The 12331-nt window shown below is 39.7% G+C and overlaps 1 protein-coding gene across 1 annotated transcript in view; it reads right to left on the bottom strand.

Moving 5' to 3' along the window:
• Positions 1-12331, bottom strand: part of TBX20 (T-box transcription factor 20) — a 58055-nt gene that overhangs the window by 30423 nt on the left and 15301 nt on the right. Inside the window, exons 4-5 of the mRNA XM_006124054.4 lie at positions 11367-11475; positions 4487-4645 (exon numbers count right to left, since the gene is read on the bottom strand). Coding sequence (XP_006124116.1) covers positions 4487-4645; positions 11367-11475 — 268 coding nt within the window. The remainder of the gene's footprint in view (positions 1-4486; positions 4646-11366; positions 11476-12331) is intronic.

Genomic DNA, 12331 nt, shown 5'->3' with positions numbered 1-12331 from the left:
TGCATTTCATGCACATTCAAACACACAGCCAAACCCTGATCTTCCTTTAAGTTATGATAAGAGGAAGCTGCCTATCAATTTTGGTGGTCCTAGTCCTACCATTTAGGAGGAGTTCTTGAACAAATGGATTCACAGATGGAAGGAGAGGTACACAAACAGACAGATAGATGGACAAACTCTCTCAAATATATAGTAGATGTAAAATATGGGTGTTGGAGTGGGACAAGGGTAGGAGCAAGATAAAGAAAGATGCTCTTTTGGTCAAGATATCCTCGGCTCTTCAAGACTTTAAAGGAAAAAGTGCAATCATCCTGAGAAACCATTAGAGTTGCTTTGGCTCACAAAAGGGATGGATTTGCCTTCATGTGGTTCATTTCAGTTTTACTGGCCAGTAAATTTTGTCCCCCACTGTCATACTGTCTGCCAGGTCACTGTAAATAATTCTGTGTGCCCATCTACCCAAATTTGCAATTGATGGTTTCAATTGGTCTTATGATAAAACAGATCGAACCTGAGCTTTGGCTTTCAATAAGCAGATTCAGTGCTTAATATGTGGGAAAATGTAACCAAATTCAGATTTGCTTAATCTACTTTGCTCTGAAGGAATTAAAAGGCTGCTGGAAGTAAGGATTTGTAGCTTGATCCTGGGAATCTCCAATGTTCCATCAGTTCCTGCTGAAGCCAGTGAGAGTCCAAGGTACTCAAAATCTCATATGTAAACAAAGGTTAGCACCACTGAAGTATCATCTTCAATTTCATCCTGGCTTCCATCATCAGAGGCCTGTGATATATTGGTCACCACTCTGCTTACAAAAATGGGCCTTGAAATTTCAGAAATTAAAACAAGCATTTCCAGTTCACATGCTTTCACAGAGCAAGGATATTTTAGGGCTGGGTGACTCATCCAAAACCAGAGACGATTACAGCCAAATCAGATTCTCCATTCTGAGAGACCACGCTTCTGGGCAGGAAGTCAAAGGAGGGGAAGGACTGGCTTTGGGAAACTAGAAGAAGCAAAGGAGGACTGATGTTTTTCTCAAGTTGCTATCTGCATTATACCAGTGAAAGGTGTGGCCTAGTGGTCTGACTAAAAGTCTGGGAAGTAGGAACTACAAACATATAGGCAAATATATAGGCAGCCGAGTCTAGTAGAGTCACCAGTCAACTCCCATTGACCTCATACTAGTCTGGATTTCATCCTCTGTCACTGACCTGCGGCATGACCTTGGACAAGTCTTTTCACATCTCTGTGCTGCTGTTTCTTCTCTGACTCTCTGTTTTGACTAATTAGAGTCCAAGTTTTTGGGGATGTTTATGGGGATAAGGGGTTACAATGTGTTGGGAGGAGTTATTCAAGCATAAGGGGGACCCCATTCTCAGTTGGGGCTGTTAGGCATTCCCCACAATACAAATAAATTATAGTAACTAGAAGTGATTGGGAATTTTCTGATTAAACTATTTTTTCTTTGGAAAAGAATGATTTTTTCAAAACTGTACATAGAAAAGGGCTGATCTCAACAAATCTTCCAATTCAAATCAGGTTTGCAATAATGTTCAAATTTGTCAGTGGCTACGTCTAGACTACATCCCTTTTTCGTAAAAGGGATGTAAATTAGATGTATCGCAATTGCTAATGAAGCGGGGATCATACAGGGATAAGGGATCTTTTGGAAAAGGCTTTATTTTCCGCAAGATCAGCATCTAGACTGGTGCTTTTTTCTGACAAAGCTCCGTGCGGAAAAAAAACGGCAGCCATTTTTATGCTAATGAAGCAGGGAAGATTTAAATCCCTGCTTCATTAGCAATTGTGATACGTCTAATTTACATCCCTTTTACGAAAAAAGGGATGTAGTCTAGACGTAGCCAGTGTGTCTTGTTCTGACATTTCTGATACAAAAAGCTTCATAATTTGGTTCAAAGCTATTTTTTGTTTTGAAATTTCAGGATGTCAGTTACATTGTTTTATAAAGATCAAAATCAAAACAAAATGTTTCAATTAACCTAAATGAAGCTCATTTTTCATCCTGACTTGGGAAAAGTCCCCTTTCCAAACACTAATTCTGACATTGACACATTGTGGTAAGTCCACAATTGGAACAACTTCCTACAGATTGCAATGAATTCTCCATCACTAAAAATGTTTAAATCAAAATTGGTTGTTTTTCTAAAAAAACATACTAAAAGAATTGTTTTGGAGAAGTTCTATGTCTCATGTTATACAGAAGTGCAAAGTGATCATCACAGAAGTCCCTTCTGACCTTGGAATCTATGAATCATGAGGGAAACCTATTTAAACCTATTTTTGTGCCAATCAAATGGACATTTCTCTAACACTAATGGCTCTGTATGACATTCTGAGTGAAACGTGTCCAAGCTACCTACTCTGCATAAAACTCTTAACCATTTAGGTTCTTACATAGAAATACCATTTATTCTCAGAGACTATTTCACAAACAATCAGAAGAACATCTGCTAGAAAGCATTTAAAATTGAAATTTGACCTACAATTCAACTCTGTAGCAGTGGTTTGACTGTTAAACAAATGTGTGCCCTTTAAATCTTAAAACATGAGATAGTTTGTTGAAAGTGTAATGTATTTAGCTTTTATCTAATAACCTGAAGAAATGTAATCAATCCCCTTTAAAACAGCATGGAAAGAAATGGCAGAAATGAAAAAAAAAATCCATTTTCATTAGTCATCGACAGAATGACAGGATCAGTCTCTAGGGGTTCCAGAGATGTACCATTGAGAAATTTTGCAGTATTCATTATACATATTTTGGGAAGTTTTGTTTGGAAATGGCCATGATCTAAATGTCAGCAAGAAGCACAAATCTATTCTACAGAAGTAAATTCCAGTTTTATATTGACTTTTTAAAAATTTTGCTTATTTCTACAGAAAGTCAACTGACCTTTCTTTTCTCAACAAATTGTCTTGCTGGTGTACTATCAAGATTGCCACATGGCTAATTTTCTTTTACATTCAGTTATAAACCTGAGTTGAAATGGAAATAATTTTGAGCTGCAGAGCAGATATTAAGCTAGATTTAGTGCATGTCATAACTGTAAGATCAAGTCACATCCTTAGAAAAAAGAATTTTTAACAGGCTACATGAGCTAATGATCCTTTTTGGCCTTAAACTCTATGAATATGAGATAAAGATGTGCCTAAGGCAGATTAATTGCTCAGTTCATACAGTAGCAATATTTATTTATATTGCTTATTCTCAGAAGGGTAGCCGTGTTAGTCTGTATCTGCAAAAACACCAAAGACTAACAGATTTATGTGCGCATAAGCTTTTGTGGGTAAAATCCACTTCATCAGATGCATGGAGTCCCACATAAATTGTCCACATATATCTGTTAGTTTTTAAGTGCCACAGGACTCCTCATGGCTTATTATATACAACACACAGTAGTTTTATTCCCTTTACTGCATCTGGAAGTTTTGTTTTCTCTTAGGAAATGTTGAAAATTTTGGACAGATTACACTAAGTCTGTGATCATAACATTCAATTATGATTAGAGCTTGGCAAATAGAACGTAGTCCAATGCCAGCTGAAGTGAATGGTTTACAAAATTCCTACGGTTACTTATTAAATCCAATGTTAAAAGCAGGCTTCATTGTTATGATCTTAGTCCATACTGGGAATGTTATTCACTGGCATACCAGTTTGATATATCTAGTATATATAGTTTGGTATATCTAGCCAACATGAGAAAGGAATATTTCTGGTTTGTTTCCCCTTACATTTTACCCTTGTATTTTAATTAGTCAATTGGCAGTCAATATATCCAAGCCAGTATATGGCTCAGGCAATAGTTCTGAGACATAGGATCACTGGAAGTTGGAACAGCCTCAAGGTGAACTGAAAGGATTAATTTGTAAATACTAAGCAATAATGAGCATTATGCAGAGACGCTACATCTAAACTACACCTCTCTATTGGCAGAGGGATGTAAATTAGACATATCGAAAGTGCAAATGAAGCTGGGATTTAAATATCCCATGCTTCATTTGCATAATGGCGGCCGCCGCTTTTTTTCAAAATGGGGCTTTTTGGAAAAAACCAGCAGTTTAGACGGGGCATTTTTGACAGAAATGTCTCGTTTCGAAAGATCCTGTACTCCTCATTTTTTCAGGAAAGAACAGACAGATAGATAGAAAGAACAAATAGATAGAACAGATAGATAGACAGACCGATAACTAAAGGGTTTATTTCTGTAATCTTTACTCCTGAATAATCCTTTTTGTTCTATGAGTTGCTATTGTTCTGTGAACCCACTGGTGTTATTAAGACTAAACATATATATGCAGATTTACTCTTGAATGGAAAATGAGAAGGATCAGGCCCAAAGAAAAGAAAAAAGAACTCTCTTATGTCGGAGAGAGTTCTATGCTAGATTAAATAGGGAAAATTTATTAGCACACAGAATTTTGGACAAGTTAATAAGAGTTCTAAGAATGATCTAGCATCACACTCACCAACTGATTCTGGTAGGCAGTAACTGCTGTAAAAACCGTCTCTGGAAAGATAAATGTCCTGAACTCTTCAGATTTCAGGTTTAGCAAAGAGGCAGTGTGGTCTTTCTTCTTAATGATGTGCACCCTGGGCTGGTACTTGTGCATGGAGTTCAAAATTATCTGAAGCAAAGAGTTGCAAAAGGTTGTGCTGAGTTTAAGATTAAGGCAAACTGAACAAAACATTTCAAAGTAGTAGCAAAATGTGACTGTAAGAAGCAAGTGCACATTAAAGTTACAGGGCTACACCATGGCAGCAGAAACGTAGATATATAGAAGGCTGAATGTCAGAGGTCCTGAATACCTCTGCTTCCTTTGACTTCAATGGGTGCTCACTTCTGATAATCAGGTCGACTGTACATTTTCTAAAAAATGCCCTCCCCCACCCCAAGCATGCATAAAATTCCTGAGCACACTCTTTCCAAGAATTAACACTTGTCCACCCAGGAGCTAGGTTTGACACAGGCAAATTCCACCACTTATGTGCGAGGGTGTTTGACCTTATTATTTGCCTGTGCAGGTTTGAGTGCTTGAAAATGTGTGCGCGGGAGTGGGCAACTGCAAAGTTGTGTGCACACAAAATGATGATGCCATCCAGTGGCCCCTTTGAAAAAACAAAACTTAGGTCCTTATTGTGCAAATATGGCTTTTAAAACAGTTTGTCCTTTCTACTCAAATTTGACTGATTAACAGAAATGTTTGTTGCAATTCTGCCATTTTTTTCATTAGTATTTGCTTGTGACCATTCTTGTTTAATCCTCCAACTAACTGACTTCAATGCCCACTGAAGTCATTGGAAAGACACCCATTCATTTTAGCTGGCATTGGACTAAGTTCTATTTGCCCAGCTCAAATCACAATTTAAGAATATAAAAATGAAAGCGTTAGATTTGTGCCCTATCTTGTTCTGGATATAGTCACAGTTTGGGGACTAAGCTAGCCCTGGGTTGGGTAATTCCTTCTACAGGGCTGCAAGGAGGTCACAGGAAATTCCATACATCATCTGGAATAGTCTACATTCAAAGACAAGAGGTAAATTGAAAATCAACATAAGAAATGCAGTCTTTCTTGATAATTCTGAAAATAATGCAGGTTACAAATTGCATTACAGCAGTGCTCTTGCATCAGCTTTGTTATGTCAGGAGATTCCTGTTGTACATTTTTCTCCTCCCACTGGGCCAAATTCTGCTCTGACTTGTACTCTGATTTCAGTGGGGTCACACATTACGATAGAGAGAAGAATGCAGTACTGTACATTACAATCATCACAAGAATGTGACATTGTTTTAGTGCACAGTGTAGTATTTTTTATGACTGACTTCACTGGCTTGCACTCTGTCCCTGCATTGATTTCAAGCTCCTTGCTCTAATCTTCAAGATACTACACAATACGTCACCTCATATAGTTCTCTGCCCTTCTTCAACTTCTCCTTCCATCCTCTATGCTGCTCCAAAGTTTCTCACCTCCCTGCTCTTTTGTCATCTTTGTCCACTACCAAGTGTGTGTCTTAGCCTTCCAGTTTCTACACTTCAATGCCCCTCGCTCTTCTGCTTGAATATAAAATGTCTCAGATCCAACCTGTTTCATAAAGTGTATCAGTCCTGAAGAAACACTGTAGTCTGCACCCAATTCAAAAATGATGTGAAGGACAGTATAAGTCAGTAGTTCTCAAATGTATTTAATCACACACTCCTTCTTTGTGTCTAGAGTCATTTACTGATCCTCCAACATGGGCACGCTCCCACCACTCAACTGTTTATATCTTAGGTTCACCTGTGTGTTACTCTGTGCATGCCAGAGACAAGTCAACTCATGTAGATGAACAGTGGCAAAGTTCATTTGATATCAGAGCTCTGTGAATATTGCAAATAAATTTCCACTGATATTTATTCACATTTTAAGGTTGACATTTTCAAAGTAGCCTATGAGAATCCATTGAAGAGAGTTAGTATCTAACTCCCATAGGCTACTTTGAAACATCTCAGCTGTAATGATGATTATTCTTAAACCATGCTGACACCCTGGGTGTACATTTTCTGTGAATAGGCATGCAATCAAGTTTCTCTAGCACAAATGCCATGCAAGAGTTATACACAGAGCTGATCTAATTAAGAAACAGAAACCATGTGATATATGTAACCAAAAACAGTGAAGAAGCATAAGTAACAAGACATAAAGTATATGAAATCTGTCAAAAATATTATCAACTTTTTAAAATAAATTTGAGAAAAATCATTCAAAAACATTCCATAAATAGAGAGGCAAGAGTGTTCAATATATTATTTCTATCTTACTCACTTGTCTCTAAAAAGTAATCCAGAGACATCCATACAAATGCAGAGTTTTACTGTGTGTTTCCTTGCAAGAAATGTTGTGTCATGCATACAATGATAACTACTGCCCAGTGCAGAGACCAAATACAAATAGTGCCATCACGTTGCATACTAAGGATACAAGTCAAAAAGTCACAGACTAAGAGAAGAAAAACAAATTCTACTTATAAAAGAAGTCCACCTCTTCACTTCAGATGGATTCGGTTTCAGAAAAAGAAGCCTTCTATAAACAGAGCACCCCAATACTTCACATTCTTTAGCAACCAAAAGTGTCTTTCAGAGGATGGACAGGACAAGTGACCATAACAAACAGGGATTAGCACAGTGCCAACTTTTATATCTAAAAAACTAAAATAGATGTGTTATGGCCACTAGAGGTGCGTCTACACAGCTTTACTCAAAATAAGCTACGCAAATTAAGCTATGTCAATTGCATAGCTTATTTCGAAATAGCTTCTTTCAAAATTGGGAGCGTCTACACAGCACTTATTTCAAAATAGAGCATTCTTCCTCTGATTTCCTTACTCCTCGTACAATGAGGGTTATAGGAGTTGGAAAAAAAGTCCTCCAACGTGACAGTATTTCGACATGATTTTGAAATAACTGCCTGCTGTATAGACGCAAACTAAGTTATTTCGAAATAACATCAGTTATTCCAAAATAACGGTGCTGTGTAGACATACACTAAAACTTCCTCATGAGCCAACATAGCCTATCAAGCACAATGAACATTTTAACAGGCCAAATAAGAGAATCAACCAGAGAAAAGAAGCTTTCTAAATTCAAAGAGGCCTTTGCAGAAGGCCTTAAAAGTCTCTAAAAAAAAACAAAACAAACCAGCTTAACTCGCTGTAGTAGAACTCAGAAATATCATTGCCATAACTCAAAGGGCCATCTGTTTCAAAGTCTTTCACAAGGGGATGATATTAACAGCTCTCATAGCTATTATACCTAACTATTTGCTACATCAGTGAGTATGCCTTGTGCAGGATTGTCTCCTTGTCCGGCATTCACAGAAGTAGGTTTCACTATAAAGTGATCATTTGCAGCATTAGCTCAGGAAACTGATTTTTTTTAAAATAACAGCCTTGTATTTACAAAAATGTATTTGCTACAGCACGTAGATTGTCAGATTATATAGAGAGTTTAGAAATGAAATGTCTCTTTGTTTGTCTGTTTGTTCAAAAACTCCTCCCAAACAGGAACAGCTAGGGTCACCAAATTTAGTAGGCAGCTTCCTCTTACCCTAACTTAAAGCAAGGTCAGGGTTTGGGTGTGACAGGAACATGGGGCTTTTTCCCCCCAACATGGAAACGAAAGGGCAGAGAAAGGAGGGACACGATCTTCACACTCACCCCTGGGGCAGCAAGTGGGGCTGGGATACTTCAGAGTGAGCACTGGGGACAGTCACACCAGCAGGAGACTGACTGGCTGGAGATGGGGCTCTGCATTTTGACAGCCAGGCTACCTTCTATAAGTAAGGTTCTCCCTCCTCCCCCCCACACAGCTACATGGCCTGGGCATTATCCTCAATCTTGCTTTGGAGCCTGGGGATTTCCCACACACACACACACACACTGCCTCTGGGGGCCTACACCCTCTCCCTCCCCCGCCACTCCACATGAGCATGTTGAGATTCCACCACTCCACCCCATCCCCTGTTGTGAAACTCCTACAGGGCCTAGAGATTCCCTCTCCTCCTCCTTGCCCTGGCCCCTCTCTGCCACTTCACCTGGAACATAGGGATTCCCTTCACATCCCCTCTTCCCCCATGCCAACTCATCCGGAGCCTGGTGATTCCCTACCCTTCCCCATGCACACACGGTAGTTCTTGGGGCCTAAGGATGCTCTCCTTCCCCCTTGCCACGCCGCTCCTCCTTTAGTTCCCAGTAAAACCCAGCCAACCATTTCTTGAATTATACACCCAAACAACGCCGGGTAAATCTGCGTGCATGCGTGTGTATAAATGTCTTAGCTGAGTTAAAAAAATAAATGCCTCACTCATACAATGAATTCTATACATGGGCATTCCTTTACCCACCTGCAGCCTCACTGAGGTCAGCACTGGATGTATGCACATCATTCAGCCATGTAGATCTCATTGCAGGATCAAGATCTTAGGGTATGATCCTATGCTCATTGAAGTCAATGGAAAAACAAACCAAAATATCGGCTTTTGGAAGAAGAGCAAAAAAATAAAACAAAAGCCATGCTACTATTCAGAAGGGGGGGGGGGGGTCTAAGAAAAATGTATCCAGAGTTCTTTAGAAAAGAACAGGATGTTGGCATATATATGCTTTTCTTTGTTGTTTTCAGCAGGTATTTCCCATCCCTGCAGTCCTTAAATGGATAAAACTCTCATTCCGATTGGAAATATTCCTACTAGGCAATTCAGACAACAACTTGCCTTATCAAAAACCCTCTGAAAAAGCAGTATAACACTCACTGTCTGAGGAGGGGTCTCCAATGTCTAGTATCCCCATGCCTCAGTTTTCTTACTCAGTATCTCACATGTCTCCTTCCTCCATGTTTTAACATTTAAAGCTCTCCCTTCCTGAGGTTTCACTTATTAACACGAACGTATAGGCTACGTCTAGACTGGCATGATTTTCCGCAAATGCTTTTAATGGAAAAGTTTTTGCCTTGTCTACACTGGCCCTCTGCAAGAGGGCTTTTGCCCGAACGGGAGCAGCATAGCATTTCCACAAGAACACTGACAATCTTACATGAGATCGTCAGTGTTCTTGTGGAAATTCAAGCGGCCAGTGTAGACAGCTGGCAAGTTTTTCCGCAAAAGCAGCTGCTTTTGCGGAAAAACTTGCCAGTCTAGACGCAGCCCTCTAGTTTAATTCTCGGTCAAGAAACTCCCACCCTGAGCCTACGCTTCACATTTGGGTTCCCTCAGGATTACTTCCCACCAAGTTAGACAATCACAAAGTCTTAAGCCTTCCCGTGGAAAGGCTCCCCAGCACAGAGCCACTGCTTATCCTCCCTCACCAGGCTGGGCTCCCAGCCACTTGCTTTGAGCCACAAGCTTTCACTTTTCCAAGTCCCTTAACTTAGGGGGGAAACTTAGCACAGGTCAGAGCTGGGATTTCACCCCCATAAGGTCCCACATTCAGCTTGGGACTCCCTGTGTTTAATTTATGGAAAGGTGGAGTGTGTCTATGTCCAACAACATTTACTTTGGAGCAATTTTGTCTTTTTAGTTTTATATCCTTTGTTGCGGTGGTGGATTAACCCTTACTGGTGTGTCAGGACTACAGTACTGACACCTAGCCCAGTCCACTTGGGGTCTGCATGTAACAGATATGTCCTTCTTGAACCAGATTGCTTAGCGTACTGACAACAAATTCAGCAGAGTGGGATTTGTCAGCATACATGACAAAGAACTGGGTAGTAGCTAAGACAGGGCTACTCAACTTTGGAAGCGCCAGGGGCCACAATGATACTCACAGCACATGCCAAGGGCAGCAACTTAAAATGTGGTTGCATATGCATGAAAATATAAATACAAATAGCTTCTTTCCCACTGATGGGCATGAATAGAAAGATTAAGGCAAGACTCCACAACATGCAGGCCCCATTTAAGTCATTTCCGCTGATATTAATAAAATGCAATATTTACCCGATTTCCACTCATATTACAGCACTTTTAATGAGCAATGACACTCCAGGAATTTAACTACTAAAACGCTTATCAACAGAAGACCATTATATTGATGACTTTTTTGTTTTGACTCCACAACAATCCAGGAATTTAACTACTAAAACACATATCAACCCAAACCGCACCGTCAACCCAACCCATACCACGGACCATGGGCCACATGCAGCCCACAGGCCGTGTGTTGAGTAGCTCTGGTCTAAGAGACCAGTTCACTATCCAGAGGGGCATGGCAAAGCGTACAAGTAAGTCAAAAGCAAAATAGAGATGGAAATAGATTAGGAAAAACCATGTGTGGCCCTTTTCTCTTCCCCTCATTTAGGTCTGGATTCTGTCCCTTTTGATAGCTGTGGAAGTGAGCTCAGAACACTAAGATGATCTGGGCATTACCCCCATCCATCCTATTAATAAATCAATATACAAATGCTCAATCATGGAATCTAAACATAGTTCTTTTTTAAAAACTGTCTCTGGCTTTAGACTGCAAGGGGTAATACCACACATTTCCCCCAAAAGGTAAATGTGACACTGCTGAAAAGTGCTGAATTGACAAAAATGAAGTCACCTGTTAGTCTAAAAAGAGGACAAACCAAAGAAAACGCACTCTCTCATAAGAAAACGCACTCTCTCATAAGCCTCTGCCATTACACTGCCACCAACATGAAGGGACCGCCTGAGAAGGTGGAAGGGTAGATCAGTCTCAAAGCCCATTTGCACATTTGGCATTGGGATCAGAGTGCTGAGAAGTCTGCCAATTAATGTCACACAGTAATAGACTAAGTCAGCTAATTTGTGTTGTCTTTTTTTTTTTTTAAACACCTTACCACAGAATAGGCTACTCACATGCCCATGTTGATCCAGTTCATTGTTTGTTAGTTTCACTTTTTCAAAGGACACCATCTGCTTTAATAATTGTTCCCCGGTAAAAGGAGAATCAGGGTGCACATACAACCTAAAAAAAACACACACATACAGTATTATAGACAGATTTGTGTAAATGGTACTGACTTTATAAACATGTATCCGCACAAAATTAAAATACGTTTTCTGCCTTCACAATCTCCAGTGGTCTCATCAAGAGGTATTTTCTCATGTCTTAGGATCACGACCAGCAAAGCAAGAGACATAGGATTCCCAAAAACGTATGCATCCATGAAATACCTTAATTAGTAATGGAAAATTATATAAGATATGACTGAGTTCTTCACCCACTACAATATAATGAAGAATCCCTCTTTTTTAAGACTTTATCATTCTCTAAGCACTTTATTATTTTATAAGCATAACTAAAAGGGGTCATAGTGGACTACAAGTTGAATATGAGTCAACAGTATGATGCTGTTGCAAAAAAAGCAAATATGATTCTAGGTTGTATCAACAGGTGTGTTGTAAGCAAAACTCGTGAAGTCATTCTGCCGCTCTACTCTGCACTAGTTAGGCCTCAGCTGGAGTACTGTGTCCAGTTCTGGGCACCACATTTCAAGAAAGATGTGGAAAAATTGGAAAGGGAACAGAGAAGAGCTACAAGAATGATTACAGGTTTAGAGAACATGACCTATGAAGCCAGGCTTCATGAACTGGGCTTGTTTAGTTTGGAAAAAAGAAGATTAAGGGGGGACATGATAGCGGTTTTCAAATATCTAAAAGGGTGTCACAAGGAGGAAGGAGAAAATTTGTTCCTCTTGGTTTCTGAGGACAGGACAAGGAGTAATGGGCTTAAAGTGCAGCAAGGGAGGTTTAGATTGGACATTAGGAAAAGATTCCTAACTGTCAGGGTGGTCAAATATTGGAATAAATTGCCAAGGGAG

The sequence above is a fragment of the Pelodiscus sinensis genome, chromosome 2, assembly GCF_049634645.1.
Source record: "Pelodiscus sinensis isolate JC-2024 chromosome 2, ASM4963464v1, whole genome shotgun sequence".
In the NCBI taxonomy this organism is placed as follows: domain Eukaryota; kingdom Metazoa; phylum Chordata; order Testudines; family Trionychidae; genus Pelodiscus; species Pelodiscus sinensis.
This window is presented reverse-complemented; position numbering and strand designations above follow the sequence as displayed.